The sequence below is a fragment of the Puma concolor genome, chromosome C2 (genome assembly GCF_028749965.1).
Source record: "Puma concolor isolate L17-30 chromosome C2, mPumCon1.1.hap2, whole genome shotgun sequence".
NCBI lineage: Eukaryota > Metazoa > Chordata > Mammalia > Carnivora > Felidae > Puma > Puma concolor.
The window spans coordinates 10,962,651-10,982,435 of NC_141675.1; the positions used below are offsets into that span (position 1 = coordinate 10,962,651).

The window sequence follows — 19,785 nt, forward strand, 5'->3', positions numbered from 1 at the left end:
CTTGTACCGCTGCCTTCACTGTGAGAACATTCCCCGGCTAGCCCCTTGGGCCGAGCAGGAAGATGACGGACACACGGAGCGGAGAAACACCCAGCTGAGAGCAGCCGACCCCAAGGGGACCCACGGGTGTCAGCTGTGCTCTAGGCCACCGAGATTCTGCGATCTTACTTAGCATCAGGATGGCGAGAGAGAACCCATACAGACGCCAACAACTGTGTTCATGGACTAAATAGTGGAAGATGCAAATGTATTCAGAAGAGTACTTGCTTTTGCTACCGCCATGCCTGTGCCTGGAATGGGAGGGACGCTTTCTCATGTTTTGTTTAGGAACTCAGGACTAAGACTCAAACAAAACTTTACACATAAAGCCTGGTGTGAAATCTGCTCTGATGGGCGAGGGTGCGGCGTGGGGCTCAGCTCTGGGAAGGCTCTGGAAATCGGATCATAAAACTTCCCAGCCAAGTCCTGGCTCTCAAGTCACACACAGACGGCGGAAAGCTCACTGAGCAGTATCCGATTTGGGCTCCGCCCGCCTCTAGGTCCACAAGCTCGTTCCCACGCGGGTCTCTGCACATTACCATCACCTGGGGACCTTTAACTGCACTGAAGCCCAGGCCACATCCCAGGCCAATTAAATCAGTCTCCAGGGCAGCAGGCATCAGTAACTTGTGAAGCGCCCCAGGTGACTCCTGCAGACAAGTTTGCAAACTCCTGATTTAACCTCCTGCAGGCTCAACTCCCTCATGAGTGAACCGTAGGGCACTCTCAGGACTGCTGTGGGTTTAAATAAGAAGCGGGTGTGAAAACAGCCTATTAGAGCACACAGAGGTCCTATATGATGACGATGGGGATGGCTGACACATGCTTATGGCTGATTCTCCCCGCTTACAGACAGGGGGCCCAGAGACGTTTACCAACTTGCCCAGGATCACACAGCTCAGAGGAGACAGAGCCCAATTCTACCCCAGGTGCTCTGAGTCTCTATGCTATGCTTCCTGAGTGTGGCGAGGGGTGGGGGCAGATAGACCAGAAAAAAAACAAACAAAAAAAAATCACAGAGCTGTATTTTTCCAATGCAGAAAAGAACTGATTGTCAGCAATTACGAGTACATCCATAATTAATATGTGAAAAGAATCCAGGGGGGAGTGGAAGGTGAGGGGCGCCTACATGGGGTTCATGACCACGTTCTGCCTCCTTCTGTTTGTTTTCTTCAAATAAATTTCCCACGATGAAATGTTTAAAATGTCTACACCCAATACTCAGAAACACATTTTCTATTCCACAAGCATTGCTATTATCTATGATTTAGCTGAGTTCTCCAAATATTAGAACTGTGTCAGTTTGAGCAAACGGCCGTCTTCCTTTTTCAAACAGTCTAGCAGACCACGCGGGTGATTCTGTGCAATCCTGTTTCATCACCTGGGTTGGGTAAACTCGCCCCCCTCCCCCCCGCCTCCACATCATGACATCATCACAGTCTTTCTCCTGTGTCCCTCACCGTGGGCCATGGCTCAGAGCCTCCAGCATGAAGGACGATCGTTAAGCATCACAGACAAGCCCTTCGCTCAAGTCACTATAATCCAGCTGTCTGCGGCTGGAAGCGAGGTGCTGTTGTGAGCAATGTGACAGACAAGACAGGCAGGGAGGAAGGTGCTCTCCACATGTCACTGATACAGGTGGGGTCTGTCGGTTCCTCTGTGGCTGCAAATTACATACAGTGTCCCTTAGAGAAGTGGGCTTGGTTGACAGCAATCCCACCTTTTCTCAGATGTAACTTCAAGAAAATTATTATTTTAAGTCCCAGACAGGAAAGCACTAACTGTGTTATTACCAGTCTTAAGTAGTGGTAAGGCAAGCAGGGACCCAGACCAGAACGGGTAATCCCAACAGCCATGGAGAAGGGCTGCCCCAAACTCAGTATGAACCAAAAGACAGGGGTATCTCCCTTCTCTTTCATGCCAAGTTTTAGAGATAATCAGCCTGTTTATAAAGTCTCCTTCAAAACCCTCTTTCGGTTTGTGATTCCATATTTGTTTGTGTATTTGGAAGCTCCAGAAGGAGCTTATGAATCCTTGACACTTAGCAGATGCTGGATACATAATAGGTTTCGAAAAATATTCGTGAGGTGACGGTAAGTCTCTAGTTTTGTGAAGCCAGTCCCAAGAATGAAGGGAACTCTCACCGCAAGGGGGCACCACAGTTCAGCGTGCTGGTTAGTATTTTTACAAGATCCTGAAAACAAGGCTGTTTTTTCCATCTTCCTCCACAGAAGATTCAAGGGGGCTAAAACTCCTGAATCTACCATAACTAAGAATGAGTTGGTTGCTAATATTATCAAGAAAGGAGATCTGGATTAACCACTGTGGCAACCATCCAATGCAGGAAGTTAATGTTGATACAATTATCTAACATGCAACTCCTCTATTCCAATCTCGCCAATTACTGCAAGGTTGGCAGCCATGACATCTTTCCCCTCCCCCAACCCAGGATCCCACTGCATTTGGTAGTCACATCTCTTGAGTCACCGTTAATCCAGGACCACTCCTTAGCCTTTCATTCTTTCATGACACTGGCATTTTTGAAGAATGCAAATGAACTGTTTTGTAACACATCCTTTACTTTGGGCTTGTCTGGTTATTTCCTCGTGGTTAATTCAGGTTATATAAGATAATTTAGGCATTATCACCTTTATGTTCTCTGTTCCTTTCAGTGTTTTACTTAATTTAATTCAAGTCACTCTTGCCAACCATTATCCAATCCAGAGAGAAGGCAGAGGGCACACTGGATAAATAGAAGCCAGAGGGAAAGAGACACAACCTTGTGTACATTTGTCTGTTTTTACAAACCAAAAGAGCCTAATGTACCCAACTAGAAGCTTTGCTACAATGACTAGGGCTTAGAGGTATGTAAAAATTCTAGCTAAAATCTATAGGTAGACACAGGTTTCAATCAAGGACTGGAGAGGACATCTCAGCCTAACAGAAGAATTATGGCGACTAGCCATTTGCAACCAACTTAATGTGGGGGACAAAGGCAAAAGAAAAAATGAACTTTCCTTACAACTTGCAGCCCATTGACAAGTCCTTGAGAGGGGCAGAGTGACCTTCCTCTAGGGACTCAGCTGCCTTGATGTTGATACTTCGCTAAGGGCAAAAGGCGATCTTAGCTTAACAGTATCCTGACTTCCAGGATCCTGTAAGTCTACTTTAACATATAAAAATTCCTTTGGGAGGCCCCTGGGTGGCTCAGTTGGTTGAGTGTCTGACTCTTGGTTTTGGCTCACGTCATGATCTCGCGGTTTGTGGGTTCCAGCCCCACATCGGGCTCCGTGTGGGCAGTGCAGAGCCTGCTTGGGTTTTCTGTCTCCTCTCTCTGCTGCTCCCCTGCTCAAGCTCTCTCTCTCTCTCTCTCTCTCAAAATAAATAAACACAAGAAGAAAATTCCTTTGGAAACTTCCTTTATCTCTATCCCCCCAAGATATATGTTACTAATCATCCTTCAAGCATATGGCCCAGTGCTACACATCTAAAGGGTCTCATGACTGACATTTTATTAGACAGCAGTACTAAATGATCTTTTCCATTTTTAAAAATGTTTTAAATGTTTATTTACTTTAAGAAAACCACCACAAAGATGTCTCAAGAATTCTTACTTGACTGTTTGCTCCTGAACCCCAACATTTCCACATCAAACTGATTGCCAAAACTGATTGCCGATTTATTATTGGCGAACAGGACTGAGTTGGAACAAACAACTGTTTTTAAATAAAAGGAATGACATAATTTCACAGGCTACACCAAAATCACAGATGGATAAAAGAATACTGAAAGAATAAAACCTACATATTGACTAATTTTTTTTTTTTTTCCTGGAAGGATACTTAGAAACTGCTAACAGGGATTCCCTTTGGGAAGAAGGAGGAAAATCACAATTTTTTTTTTTTTTGTTTAATAGATGCTATTGCTACCACATTTTCAGTCTGGCAAATGCATGTGGAAATTTCATGTTTTTCCTTTTTTCATATGAACAATTCCTGTGACAAGACAGATTACCTTATTCCCTAATTTCTTACCGTTCACTGTTGGCACAGAAAATAGGTTACATAAGTTTAATGCTTCTTGTGATAAATGTGAGGGGTTGGCCATTTGGTGATTAAGGCTGCAGGATGTTTGCACGGCAGACCTATCCTTGGCTACCTCATACTGTGTCAGACTGTATTTGATTAAAAGCGATCAATCTCGCGATTTTATATAATTGGCTCCAATCTGTTAAAACTATTTGCTAAATAAATTAGATCAACCAGCAAAGTTCACAGTATCTTCCAGTAGGGCAGTGTTAGGTGGACAGCAGATTCAAGACTATTCCTTTCTGCCCAGGTGATCTTGTGTAAGTAACTCACTCTTCATCTACCAAGCAGGGAATGGACTGAAGGACTCCAGAAGCTCCTTCCTGTGCTGCTAGCCTGTAACTGCTGGAGTCCCTGTGGGATCTGTCTGTGAAGAGAACTAGCCCCCTTCCGTGCAGAGGAGCTCCAGAGGTGGGCCCAGAGATTAGATGAACCCTTGTATCTTCCTTCACAGGAATGATCCTGAGTTACTGGCGAGTTAGGAACCCACTATAAAGGACACTGTTACATGTATCTAAAGAGAACGAGCTTGGAGTCAGACAATCCCGATCCAAATCTTGGCTCAACCGATGACTGTATAATCTTGGGTAAGTCGCTATAACTCCTTAAGATTTGCTGAATGTTCTTATTGTTTTTAACTCTCTTAAAGTTTTATTTTAATTCCAGATAGTTAACACACCGTGTTATATTAGTTTCAGGTGTACGATACAGTGATTCAGCACTTCCATACATCACCCAGTGCTCATCACAAATGCACTCCTTAATCCCCATCACATATATAATCCATCCCCCCACCCCTCTGGTAACCATCATCAGTTCTCTATAATTAAGAGTCTGTTTCTTGATCTGTCTCTCTTTCTCGTTTTTCCCTTTGCTTGTTCTCTCTTAAATTCCACATAGGAGTGAAATCATATGGCATTTATCTTTCTCTGACATATTTTGCTTAGCATTATACTCTCTATATATTGTTGCAAATGGCAAGATTTCATTCTTTTTCGTGGCTGAGTAATACTGCATTCCATTATAGATATAGATATATAGATATCTCACATCTTTGCCCACTCATCAACCAATGGACACTTGGGCTGCTTCCATATCTTGCCTACTGTAAATAATACTGCAATAAACATATGTTCTTGTATTTTTTTGGGTAAATACTTAGTAGTTGAGACTGCTGGGTCATAGGGTAGTTCTATTTTTGACTTTTTGAGGAAACTTCGTACTGTTTTCCACAGTGGCTGCACCAGTTTGCATTCCCACCAATGGTGCAAGAGGGTTCCCTTCTCCACATCCTCACCAACACCTGTTGTTTCTTGTGTTGTTGATTTCAGCCATTCTAAATGTGGCTGAGGTAGGAGGTGTGGCTCACTATAGTTTTGATTTGCATTTCCCTGACGATTAGTCACGGTGAGTGTCTTTCCATGTCTGTTGGCCATCTGGATGTCTTCTTTGGAGAAACGTCTGTTCAGGTCTTCTGCCCATTTTTTAATTGGATTATTTGTGTCGGAGGGGTTGAGATGTAGAAGTTCTTTACATATTTTGGATACTAACCCTTTACCAGATATGTCATTTGCAGATATCTTCTCCCATTCAGTCGGGTGCCTTTTAGTTTTGTTGATTACTTCCTTCATCGTGCAGAAGCTTTTAATTTCAATGTAGTCCCAGTAGTTTATTTTCCCTTTCGTTTCCCTTGCCTCAGACAACATATTTAGAAAGAAGTTGCTACGGCTGATATCAAAGAAATTACTGCCTGTGCTCTCTTCTAGGAATTCTGTGGTTTTAGGTCTCACATTTAGGGCTGTAATCCATTTGGAATTTATTTTTGCACCTGGTGTAAGAAAGTGGTCTAGTTTCATTCTTTTGCAAATAACTGTCCAGTCTTCCCAGCACCAGTTGTTAAAGAGACTGTCGTTTTCCCCTTGTATATTCTTTCCTCCTTTGTCAAAGGTTGACCATACAATTGTGAACTTATCTCTGGGATTTCTATTCTGTTCCATTGACCCATGTGTCTATTTTTGTGCCAGTACCATAGAGTTTTGGTTACTACTGCTTTGTAATAAAACTTGAAGTCTGGAAATGTGATGCCTCCAACTTTGCATTCCTTTTCCAAGGCTGCTTTGGTTATTCAGGGTCTTTTGTGGCACTATACAAATTTTAGGGTACTTTCTTCTAGTTCTGTGAAAAATGTTGTTGGTATTTTGACAGGGATTTCATTAAATGTGTAGATTGCTCTGGGTAGGATAGACATTTTAACAATACTGTTCTTCTAATTCATGAGCATGGAATGTCTTTCCGTGCGAGTCATCTTCAGTCTCTTTCATCAATGGTTTATAGTTTCCAAAGTACAGATCTTTTACCTCTTTGGTTAGGTTTACTCCTAGGTATCTTATTTTCGATGCAATGGGATTCAATGGGATTGCTCTCTTAATTTCTCTTTCTACTACTTTATTATTGGTGTACAGAAATGCAACAGATTTCTGTACATTGATTTTGTACGCTGTGACTTTAGTAAGTTCATGTGAGCTCATGGTGGAGGTTTTTGGTGGAGTATCATGTCATCTGCAAATAGTCCAAGTTTTACTTCTTCCTTACAGATCTATCTGGATTCCTTTTCTTTTTGTTGTCCGACTGCCGTGGCCAGGACTGGCAGTACTATGCTGAATAAAAGTTGTGAGAGTAGACATCCTTATCCTCGTCTTCTTTCTGACCTTAGGGGAGAAGCTCTGTTTTTCCCTATTAAGGATGATGTTAGCTGTGAGTTTTTCACATATGGCCTTTATTATGTTGAGGTATGTTCCCTCTAAATTTACTTTCTTGAGGTTTCTATCATGAATGGATGTTGTACTTTGTCAAGTGCTTTTCTATACCTGTTGAAATGACCATGTGGTCTTATCCTTTCTCTTACTTATGTGAAGTATCACATTGGCTGATTTGCAAATATTGACCCACCCTTGCAACCCAGGAATAAATCCCACATGATCGTGGTGAACAATCTGTTTAATGTATTGTTGAATTTGGTTTGCTAGTATTTTCTTAAGAATTTTTACATCTGTGTTCATCAGGGATACTGGTCTGTAGTTCTCTCTTTTTTCAATTTTTTAAAATCGTTATTTATTTTTGAAAGAGTGAGTGCAAGCAGGGGAGGAACAGAGAGAGAGAGAGAGACACACACACACACACACACACACACACACACACACACACACACACAGAATCAAAAGCAGGCTCCAGACTCCGAGTGGTCAGCACAGAGCCTGACATAGGGCTCGAACTCATGAACTGCGAGATCATGACCTGAGCTGAAGTCAGATGCTTAACCGACTGAGCCACCCAGGGACCCCTGTAATCTTTTTTAGTGGTGTCTTTATCTGGTTTTGGTATCATGGTAATGCTTGCCTCATAGAATAAATCTGGAAGTTTTCCTTCCATTTCTATTTTTTTTTGAGTAGTTTAAGAAGAACAGATATCAACTCTTCTTTAAATATTTGGTAGAATTCGCCTGAAGCCAACTGGCTCTGGACTTTTGTTTGTTGGGAGGTGGGTTTTGTTTTTAAATGTTTATTTACTAATTTAGAGAGAGAGAGAGGGCACGCACGGGGGTAGGGACAGAGTGAGGGAAGGAATCCCAAATAGGGTCCATGCTGTCAGTGTGGAGCCCAACGCAGGGCCTTATCTTGTGATTGTGAGATCATGATCTGGGCAGAAATCAAGAGTCGGAGGCTTAATTGACTAGCCACCCAAGGTGCCCCACAGGAGTTTTTTGATTACTGATTCAATTTCTTGTCTGGTTATTGGTCTGTTCAAGTTTTCTACTTATTTCTGTTTCAGTTTTGATAGTTTATAAGCATCTAGGAATTGACCCATTTCTTCCAGTTTGTCCAGTTTGTCGGCATATAGTTTTTCATACTATTCTCTTCTAATTGCTTATATTTCTGTGGTGTTGACTATTATTTCTCCCCTCTCATTTGTGATTTTGTTTGTGTTCTTTCTCTTTTTGTCTTGATAAATCTGGCTAGAGGTTTATAAATTTTATTGATTTTTTCAAAGAACCAGCTCCTGGTTTCATTGATCTGTTCTACTGATTTTTTTTTTAGTTTCTATATAATTTATTTCTGCTCTAATCTTTATTATCTCCTTCCTTCTGCTGGTTTTAGGTTTTGTTTATTGTTCTTCTAGCTCCTTTAGGGCTAAGTTTAGGTTGTCTGAGATTTTTCTTGCTTCCTGAGGTAGACCTATATTGCTATAAACTTCCTTCTTAGAACTGCTTTTGCTGCATTGCAGAGGTTTTGGACCTTGTGTTTTCATTTTCATTTGTTTTCACATACTTTTTCATTTCCTGATTTCCTGGTTAACCCATTCCTTGTTTAGTAGTATGTTATTTAACCTCCACGTATCTGTGGTCTTTCCAGATTTTTTTCTTCTGGTTGACTTCTAGTTTCATAGTGTTGTGGGCAGAAAAGGTACATGGTATGGTATCAACCTTCTTGTATTTGCTGAGGCCCGTTTTGTGGGCTAATATGTGATCTATTCTGGAGAATATCCTATGTGCACTTGAAAAGAATGTGTATTTTGCTCTTTTAGGATGGAATGATCTGAATACATCTGTTAAATCGATCTGTTTCAGTGTGTCATTAAAGTCTTGTTTCCTTGCTGATTTTCTGTTTAGATGCTCTGTCCATTGATGTAAGTGGACTGATAGAGCCCCCTAGTATTACTGTATCATTATCAATTAGTTGCTTCATGTTTGTTATTAGCTGTTTTATATATATGGATACTCCCATGTTGGGTACAAAAATATTTACAATTGTTATATCTTCTTGTTAGACTGTCCCCTTTATGACACATAGTGTCCTTCTTTGTGTCCTATTACAGTGTGTGTGGTTTTTTTTTTTGTTTTTTAATGTTTATTTAGTTTTGAGAGACAGAGAGAGACAAAGCATGAGTGGTGGAGGGGCAGAGAGAGAGGGAGACACAAAATTTGAAGCAGGCTCCAGGGCTCTGAGCTGTCAGCAGAGAGCCTGACGCGGGGCTCAAACTCTGAATGGCGAGATCATGACCTGAGCCAAAGTCGGATGCTTAACCAACTGAGCCACCCAGGCGCCCCTACAGTGATTTTTTTTTTAATGTTTATTTTTTGAGAGAGACAACGCAAGTGGGGGAGGGGCAAAGAGACAAGGGGACACAGGATCCAAAGCTGACTCTGCACTGACAGCAGTGAGTCTGATGCAGGGTTTGAACTCCCAAGTAGTGAGATCATGACCTGAGCTGAAGTCAGATGCTCAACTAACTGAGCCACCCAGGTACCCCTTACAGTGTTTGGTTTAAATGTTTTTTTAAATGTTTATTTTTGAGAGAGAGAGAGAGAGAGAGAGCGAGCGCGCATATGCACACATGCAAGTGGGTTAGGGGCAGAGAGAGAGGGAGACACAGAATCCGAAGCAGGCTCCAGGCTCTGAGCTGTCAGCACAGAGTCTGATGCGGGGCTCAAACTCACAAACTGCAAGACCATGACCTCAGCCGAAGTCTGAAGTTCAACCAACTGAGGCACCAAGGTGCTCCTACGGGTGTTTGTTCTAAAGTCTATTTCGTCCAGTATAAGATTGCTATTTCAGCTTTCTTTTGACATCCATTTGCATGATAGATGGTTCTCCATCCCCGTACTTTTGGTCTGCAGGTGTCTCTAGGTCTGCATATCGATGTAGGCAACATATATGGTCTTGTTTTTTCATCCATTCTGACACCCTATGTCTTTTGACTGGAGCATTTAGTCCATTTACATTCAAAGTAATTACTGATAGATATGTATTTATTGCCATTTTATTACTTGTTTTGTGGTTGTTCCTGAAGATTTTCTCTGATCCTTTCTTGTTTTTCTCCCTTTCATGTTTTGCTAATTTTGTTTAGTAATATATTTGGATTTCTTTCTCTTTATTCTTTGCATATTTATTTGTGGTTTTGATATATGGTTACCATTAGGTTTGTATATAACATCTGCATACGGCAGTCTATATTAAGTTTATGGTCATTTAAGTTTGAAACCATTCTTCTCTCCTCTCCTCCCTGTTTTAGGTATATGTTATTATATTTCATATCCTTTTTTGTGAGTTCTTTGTCTGATTATCCCTATTTTCCACAATGTCTATGCACTTAAAAAGAAAAAGAAAAAGAAGTAACAATGTCCTAAGTTGCAGACATCTATAAAAATCTGGTTCCAAAGGCAAGGGAATTAAAAGCAAAAATGAACTATTGGGACCTTATGAAGAGAAAAAGCTTCTGCACTGCAAAGGAAACAAATCAACAAAACTAAAAGGCAACCGACGGAATGGGAAAAGATATTTGCAAATGACATATCAGACAAAGGGCTAGTATCCAAAATCTACAAAGAACTCACCAAACTCCACACCTGAAAAACAAATAATCCGGTGAAGAAATGGGCAGAAGACATGAATAGACCCTTCTCTAAAGAAGACATCCAGATGGCCAACTGACACATGAAAAGATGCTCAACATCGCTCCTCATCAGGGAAATACAAATCAAAACCACACTCAGATATCACCCCAAGCCGGTCAGAGTGGCTAAAGCGAACAAAACAGGAGACTATAGATGCTGGAGAGGATGTGGAGAAACGGGAACCCTCTTGCACTGTTGGTGGGAATGCAAATTGGTGCAGCCACTCTGGAAAACAGTGTGGAGGTTCCTCCAAAAATTAAAAATAGATCTACCCTATGACCCAGCAATAGCACTGCTAGGAATTTACCCAAGGGATACAGGAGTGCTGATGCATAGGGGCACTTGTACCCCAGTGTTTACAGCAGCACTTTCAAAAATAGCCAAATGATGGAAAGAGCCTAAATGTCCATCAACTGATGAGTAGATAAAGAAATTGTGGTTTATATACACAATGGAATACTATGTGGCGATGAGAAAGAATGACATCTGGCCTTTTGTAGCAACGTGGATGGAACTGGAGAGTGTTATGCTAAGTGAAGTAAGTCATACAGAGAAAGACAGATACCATATGTTTTCACTCTTATGTGGATCCTGAGAAACTTAACAGAAGACCACGGGGAAGGGGAAGGAAAAGGGAAAAAAAAAAAAAAAAAAGTTAGAGAGGGAGAGAGCCAAACCATAAGAGACTCTTAAAAACTGAGAATAAGTTGAGGGTTGATGGGGGGTGGGAGGTGGGGGGGGTGATGGGCATTGAGGAGGGCACCTGTTGGGATGAGCACTGGGTGTCGTGTGGAAACCAATTTGACAATAAATTTCATATTAAAAAAAAAAAGAATCTGGAGCTATCTTTTCCCATGCCTGATCTCTCTCAGAGCTTCCTTTTACAAAGCTGCACGGAGAAATCATTCACATTGCTGGTATGTCTGACAAGGGTTGAATTAAGTTCTGGAGTGGTAGATAAGCTTAAACTTGCGCAAGGCATCTGCAAATCCGGCGCTGTTACTTTTCTACAAGTCCTTTAATGTGGTACGTGGGCACCTGAGAATTCCAAAGCCCTTTTTAAAAGAAGTGAAAATCTTCACAACCCCAATGTTGTAGAAGAGTAGAAAGAGCTTTCTATTTTAGGAAACAGGACGGCCAAATTCGTGCCTGGGTTCTCTACCCCGTGTGACCACGGGGCAGGTAACTTATTCACTGAGCTTTGGACTATTCACCTGAAAACAGGGATTCTCCCCACCAATTTTTATCATTCCAATTTTTGGTATATGGGTTGTCAAACTGAGCACTGGAATCCAATGAGGATCCAGATACTGGCATTTGTGAATTTAAAAAATCTGGGTTTTCTAATGCCAGGACAGCCCCACCATGGATGTAATCACCTGTTTGTCTGTGTAAGCAACTTTACATTTTTGGATCATGGCAGGTCAGAACGGTCTCCTGGCTTTCCTTCATTCTGGAGGCTGGTGAAACATTTTTGTACCCCAGAATGGCCTCCCTGTATAAAACCCCCACCCCACTGAATATTCACTCCAGGAATGTTATGGGGGCAAGGAAGAGTCTGCTACAAAAAATAACGGAAATCGAAAATGTATGTTTTAAAACACCGAATGTCTGGGCTCCCAGCCCCTCCCCGCCCTGCAGCCAACCTCACCGATGGTGGTCTCACAGAACTTCTCTGCAGCCACCTCACTGGCAATGTTGGCTCCCATGAGCACGCTGACGTCAATGCCCATCTTCTCCCGGATGATGTCGGAGATGAGCTTCAGCCCCTCAGGACCTTCGTCTATGCCCTGTAAGGATGCCAACAAGTTAGGGGAAAACAAACGACCGAATGAAAGAGGCATGACACAGTCACTTTGTAAGTAACAGATTCAGGCAACCAATGGCGTATGCGATGTGAAAAAAAAACAGCGCTTATAAGAGTAACATACACACCATGTATACAGTGTTAAAAGAGTAGCAATAAAACCCAAGGAAAATAAACACACGTAACCACCCAGAACATGACCTACACCACTGAAGTCTTGTGTGTCCCTTCCCAAGTTCATCCTCCTTCTCACTACTGGTCCTCACCCCTACTATCCTGAAGGCTGTGTACTCGGCTCCCTTCTGTTCTTGACCATTCTGCCACATAAAGCTATCCCTAAATATGTGAGGCCATTATGCCTGCTTTTGAAAGGCTGTAAGTGCAATTGTACCTTTGGTCTGTGATGTGCTCTTTGGTGCTACATTATTAGTTTAGAGATTCATCCATGTGGTTACATGGATGCTCTGGTTTGTTCCCATTTACCACCATGTAGTATTACCGCTATTCATTTATCCATTCTGTTGATGACGGACGTGTGAGTTATTCCAGTTTGCTTTCATGAACATTCATCCACGAACCCCTCTAAAACACAGTCTCTCTAGAGGTTCCTAACCTTTTTACCACGTGGCCCCCGCATCGTTTTATGGACTCATTCTCAGAATCTGATATGCATAGAGCAAAATGCAGGAGATTACCCAGGAAGCCATTTACGTCGAAATTTAGTTATCAAAGTGCTAAAAAAACAAGACCAAATTTGTGACAAAGTAATATACGTGCTATTTTATTAACGCAATTAGAAAGATGATGCGGCAGGTTTAACGATTACCGTAATTTCAAGGTAGTGATCAGCATAAATGACACCTGGAGATAGCTGCAGCCATTGCACAGTGGTAGGAAACTACTCGTGACCTCTACTGAGAGCAGGGCCACAGGCACTGCTTAATGCCACTGTGACCGAAAACCTGGCTTTGTGGCTGGCATTCAAAAACGAAAGAAATGCCCGTTTTAGTCACAGGTTAAAATGAATAAAAACGTGATTTTTCTCCCCACATGAATTCTGTCTGTGGACCTCTGGGGGTAGTTTGTGGACTTCTAGTTAAAAACTCCCTCTTTGGGGAATATATCCAGGAGTGGAAACAAATGAGGATTAATTTCCCAGCAACACAAACCACCAGTGATTTCTAGAACACAGCAGAGACCCACATCCTGGACAGGAAGGTTCATCAGGAGGAGCCCACCCTCACATCACTGCCACCGCTAAAACCCGCTGTGATCGAGAGCGCCCCCCCACCCCACCCCCAACGCTGAGCTCAGCTAGCCTCCTGGGATGTGTTATTGATTCCCTTCCAGGCATCTTTAAAACAAAAACACAAGAAAACAAAAAACTGCCATAACCTCCCTTTCAGATCCTATTTCCAACAGATGGACGTGAGAGGATGTGAAATTCCCCTGTAACCGACATCCGGCCCGCTTCCCGGCCCCGCCTCCCTGCCTGGGGTCAGAGGCACGTTACCTTGATGAGGGTGATTCCCAGGGCTTTCTTGGGCACTCTCCCGGTGATCTCGTCACAGATTCTGTGAATGAACTGGTGGGGAATGACAAACACCAGCAGGTCTGCATCCTGCACAGCCTCGCTGAGGTTTGGGACAGCAATCTGCATCGGTGAGGAGGAAACAGTTACTACCACACCAAAATAGGCCTCGCTCAATGATTTCATCCACTGACCGTTTATCAGATGCCTACTGTGCGCAGAGAGCCGCGCAGACAGATGGGAAAGGCACGCGGGCCTGCGTTCTGCCTTCTCCTTCAGGACACGCATCTGAAGCTAGGGGGGGTGCTCCCTCTGTTGCTTAGCAGGTGGGCAAGTGACTTACCTTCTCCATGCCTCAATTTCCTTACCTATAAAAGGGAGTCATAATAATGCTGTATGGGTTGCTTCCCGCAGTCCATTTTCTGCCTTTCTTTGCCCTGCTCTGTTCCCCAGGGGGCTGCTTTTTTTTTTTTTTTTTAATTTCAAAGAGAGAGGGCATGAGCGGGGGGAGGGGAATAGGGAGGGAGGGAGAGAGAGAGAGAGAGAGAGAGAGAGAGAAAGAATGAATCCCAAGCAGGCTCCACACTCAGTGCGGAGCTCAACCTGGGGCTCAATCCCACAGCCCTGGGATCACGACCTGAGCCAAAATCGAGAATCAGATGCTCGACCGACTGAGCAACCCAGGCACCCCACCCCCACCCCAGGAGGCTGCTTTCTGTGGACTGTTTTCCCTGGAGGCCCTTGCTCTCTGCCTTCCACTTGGCCTCAGCCAAAGTGGGGCACCATCAGGAGAGTTAAGGTTGGGAGGAGAGACAGGTCAGGGTATTTATCAGCCTACCGGGGCTACTCCTGCCCTGGCTTCATTCTAGTTAAACCTCCTGGCAGGCAGTCCCTCTTCCATGTCCCTAAGCTCTGGCCAGGCTGGTTTGGTGAGACCGCTCTGCCCCCTCGCCCTTTCAGAGGCGGTTATGACTGCCTGCTGTTGCTAAACTCTGAGCGCTCCAGCAAGACCTTTTGGTTTCCTCGACCCTGACCATAGCTCTATAAACAGTCCTGCACCAAAGTCTCCTAGGTGAGGCACTTTGAGAGTGCTGTGGTGAATAGTAAGTGGTTTCGATCATGTTTGGCGCTTGGTACCCACTCCATCCCCGTCAGCTATTATGGCGATTGCTTCCCTTCAGATGACTATGAAGATGGGTTTTAGAATCGGACACAGGCAGAGAAACACACATGCACGCGCCCGCACACGCACACACACACTCGAGCGGAAGTAAAGGCGACCGGCGGGGACATGGGGCCACGTGATCCCTAGCAGAAGACTGCTTACTGCTCCCCGATGTCTGATCTCCCCTTCTTCCTCAGCACAAGAAACCTGAGTTTGGAGCCAGGCTCATAAATGCCCAGAAAGGTTACATTCCTCAGCTTCCCTTGCAGCTAGGTGCCCCGTGTGATTAGGTTCTGACCAAAGGGGTGTCAGTGGAAGTGCTGTGACTTCTGGGAAATCCCTGTTGTCAGGGGGGAACGTGAAGAGATGGTTGGACAATGAGGAAGAAACCAAATGCTGCGATGGCAGAACAGGAGGATCACAAGAGTCCCTGACACCATTACCACATCACTAATACGATAAACATCTCTTACACGAGATGGGAAAAAGCAAGTATTTACTTTCCTTAGGTCACTGCTATGATAGGTCTTCTGTCACATGTACCTGAACCGGACAGTAACTGATACTCCCATTAAGCATTGCTGGTTCCCCAAACGAAGCGACTGGAGGAAGATTCTTCTCTGAGGACGTGCTATGGGCCACCGGAGCGTCATTCGGGATGGCTAAGCCTCCTGGGAAATCTAGTCTGGGCGTTGTGATGGAGACCGCCAGCTCCTCACCAAAATTCCTTCTTGCCTTCCTCCATAATCACAGAGCTGGAAGCTGGTCACTAGTCACCTCGCTAGAGACTACATTTCCCAGCAGCCCCTGCAGTTACACAGGCCAAAGACCAAGCTCCCTTGCATTTGGAGATTCTACCTCCTCCAAAAGAGCAATTTCTTGATCAATCCCATTAGCCTCTGGATGCCAATTCCCAGCTGCTTTGTCCTTGACTGACAAAGCAGTTTATGCTCTTACATTTATTTGCCTGCGGTCCCACCCAGTGCCCTCCCAGCCTTTGTAAAAACTCTGGTCCTTCACTCCACCTAGGGTTGCCGGCCTTTCTTAGGAGGGGGTTTTCAATCTGTATGCCCTCATACAGTGCCTGGCAGCCTGAATTTTAGTTAAAATCTTTTTTCTTCTCTAGACCTATTGATCCTCCTCTTCCCCATCCATCCTCAACATACACACACATGCACACACACATGCACATGCATACATGTGCACACACCTCCGTGTCTGCCTTTTCAGGGCATTTTCCAACATGGTGAAATGGAAAAGACACCAGAACCAAAGAGAAAATATGGAAAAGATGTACATTTGAGTCTGCAAATGATCAGCTGTGTGACCTTGGACAAGTGACGTATCTTCACTGACCTTAATCACCCCATATACGAAGGGGTATAAAAATCACTTTTCCTACCCAGATACTTCACAGAGACCTTTCAAATTAAGTAATATAAATGACAGCACTTCAAAATGATATGAAAGAGACTGTTTATCAAAAAATCTACCTTCTTTTAAAAAAAAAAGAAAAATCTACCTGCTCCCCACAAATTCTTACCTTATTTCTTTTTTAATTTTAGAGAGAGAGAGAGAGAGTAGGAGAGAAGGGCAGAGGAAGAAAGAGAGAGAGAGAAAGAAAGAATCTTTTTTTTTTTTTAACGTTTATTTATCTTAGAGAGAGAGACAGAGATGGAGCATGAGAAGGGTAGGGGCAGAGAGAGAGGGAGTCACAGAATCCAAAGCAGGCTCCAGGCTCCCAGCTGTCAGCACAGCCCCACACAGGGCTCGAACTCACAAGCTGTGAGATCATGACCTGAGCTGACATCGGACGCTCAACTGACTGAGCCACCCAGGTGCCCCAAGAAAGAGAGAATCTTTTTTTTTTAATTAATTAATTAATTATTTCAATATATGAAGTTTATTGTCAAATTGGTTTCCATACAACACCCAGTGCTCATCCCAAAAGGTGCCCTCCTCAATACCCATCACCCACCCTCCCCTCCCTCCCATCCCCCCACCAACCCTCAGTTTGTTCTCAGTTTTTAAGAGTCTCTTATGCTTTGGCTCTCTTCCACTCTAACCTCTTTTTTTTTTTTCCTTCCCCTCCCCCATGGGTTTCTGTTAAGTTTCTCAGGATCCACATAAGAGCGAAACCATATGGTATCTGTCTTTCTCTGTATGGCTTATTATTTCACTTAGCATCACACTCTCCAGTTCCATCCACGTTGCTACAAAGGGCCATATTTCATTCTTTCTCCTTGCCACGTGGTACTCCATTGTGTATATAAACCACAATTTCTTTATCCGTTCATCAGTTGATGGACATTTAGACTCAAGAAAGAGAGAATCTTAAGCAGGCTCCACACTCAGCACAGAGCCCGATGCAGGGCTTGATCCCACAATCCTGGGATCGCGACCTGACCCAAAATCAAGAGTCGGATGCTCAACCGACTGAGCCACCCAGATGCCCCAAATTCTTACCTTTTAAGGACTCTACCCATCCCTGTGTCTCTTGTTAAAAGACATGCAAGGAAGCTGCCAGCTGGTCTGGACTTCTTTCTGTCTCTTACATTTCCTTCTTGAATAAATCAAACAACTTGTAGTTGGCTGGGAATGCGATGGGTCTCTAGAACAATGGGACTGGGGGCTCACTTAGCACGTACAGACAGTCCTTCACTCTCCTCGGTGGAGTGCTGAGGGTTTAGCCCACAGAAGCAATGTGTAATACGAGTTATATTTGTATGGTTCACATGGTCCATTCACAGAACACTATTCCTCGTGCACAGTATCAAAAGAGCTCTCCTCTTTGGGATGAGCACTGGGTGTTGTATGGAAACCAATTTGACAATAAATTTCATATATTGAAAAAAAAAAAAAAAAAAAGAGCTCTCCTCAACTAGCCCGGTAACTGGAATACCTTCTTGCAGAATAAAACCTTTAGCTAAGACTTTGCCTATCTTTTACTCTCAACAAAATCAAGACACTTTTAGAAATGCTGACCTAGTTCACAGGCTTTCTGTCAAAATCTTTCTGAGGGTGTCCACCATTAAAGATCCTGAAATACATTCAGAAAGACAACTCAGAACAAAAGGGCTTGCCTTACCTAGGTAAGGAGGAAAAATAATCATATCAGAACCAAGGCATCATGGTTGGTCCACTTAATGTTCAGACTTTCAGGGATCCAGGGCTCTTGGTCCAAGCTTTTATACACACACACACACACACACACACACACACACACACACACACACATATATCTCATATCTCATATATATATATATATATATATATATATATATGTATAATCATTTAAGACTGAGCTGGTAAAATGTAGGTGGAGAAGCCTAAAGGTTCTCTTGTACCCCCCGGGATTAGTTATCACTGTAAGTATATGGACACCCTGGCCTAGCTTGATCTCTGGTCAGCTAACTGGACACCCACAGGGAACCCACCTACATTCTTGAGGGAGCGAGTATTTAGGTTAAACACAACAGCATGTGAGTAACACACATAGCGAAGTCGTAGCTGGCACACAGCAGAGGTTCAAAAATATTATGGTTCCCTCCTGTTCTTCTAATCTGCATTTTGGCCAAGATCGTAAGTGAAATTTACGTCCTTGGCTCTACATTCAGAAAAATGATCCTCAGATACAGACAACCTTATCTGAAGAGTGTTACATAAATATGCCACTGCTGGTAAGTAAGGTTGCTTCTAGAGAAACACAGCTGTTAACCGCCTGGATTCCCCAATACTACACCAGTAAATATGAACTTCTTATGTAGACTGGTGGTGCCCAAAGGGTGGTTTCTGAAGCAACAGATCACCACCACCTGGGAACTTGTCAAAACTGCAGATGTATGAGGGGCACCCGGGTGGCTCAGGAGGTTAAACGTCTGACTTCAGCTCAGGTCATGATCTCACAATTTATGGGTTGGAGCCCTTCGTCGGGCTCTGTGCTGACAGCTCAGAGCCTGGAGGCTGCTTCGGGTTCTGTGTCTCCCTCTCTCTCTGCCCCTCCCCCGCTTGCACTCACACGCGCTCTGTCTCTCAAAATAAATAAACAAACATTCTTTTAAAATGTGAATCCTCAAACATGCTGGGGGGAGTCCAGACTGGTACAACTACTTTGGAAACCAGTGGTGTGATGTGGTGAAATTATGGTTGTGTGTTCCCAGTGACCCTGTGACGCCACCCCTGCGAACGCGGGCCATGACAGCAAAGCGCTGGAAACCACGCCAATGTCCGAACCAGAGAACGGATACATTCACTTTCACGAACTTACAGGGCTTCAGATATCAACAGAGTCCTGGGAGCAGCTGGTACTTCCTTTCCTCCCTCTGTCCACACACAGGCACATGGGTGGGTGGTGGAGTCAGTCAGTGTGGGGGTCGGGCTCTGAGTGGCAATGGCTGTTGACTCCTCTAGGTTACTTCTTTCCCCTCCTCCTCCCTCCTGGCTCCCATGCTCCCAGGTAAGGGCTTCAGCTTCACAGACCTACTTGGCAGGTTCCCCTCCCCAGCACTCCTTGAGCACTGCACCAGGAACTGCGGAAAAACAGAAAACTAGAAAGTCAGGTTCATGCACTCGGGAGCGAACAGGTACATAAGGGCCTGGCACAAAGCACAGTGGACGGAACGTACTAATAAAGCATGTAGTTTACAGAAGGGAAGGAGCCATCGATCTGACAGGAATGCGAAATGAAACTCGGGAATTTCCTCC

General features: G+C 43.8%; 1 protein-coding gene across 1 annotated transcript in view; it reads right to left on the reverse strand.

Annotated features, from left to right (window-relative positions):
* GPD1L (glycerol-3-phosphate dehydrogenase 1 like) overlaps positions 1-19,785 on the reverse strand; it is a 57,083-nt gene that overhangs the window by 21,684 nt on the left and 15,614 nt on the right. The window contains exons 3-4 of the mRNA XM_086720575.1: positions 13,899-14,039; positions 12,230-12,368 (exon numbers count right to left, since the gene is read on the reverse strand). Coding sequence (XP_086576701.1) covers positions 12,230-12,368; positions 13,899-14,039 — 280 coding nt within the window. The remainder of the gene's footprint in view (positions 1-12,229; positions 12,369-13,898; positions 14,040-19,785) is intronic.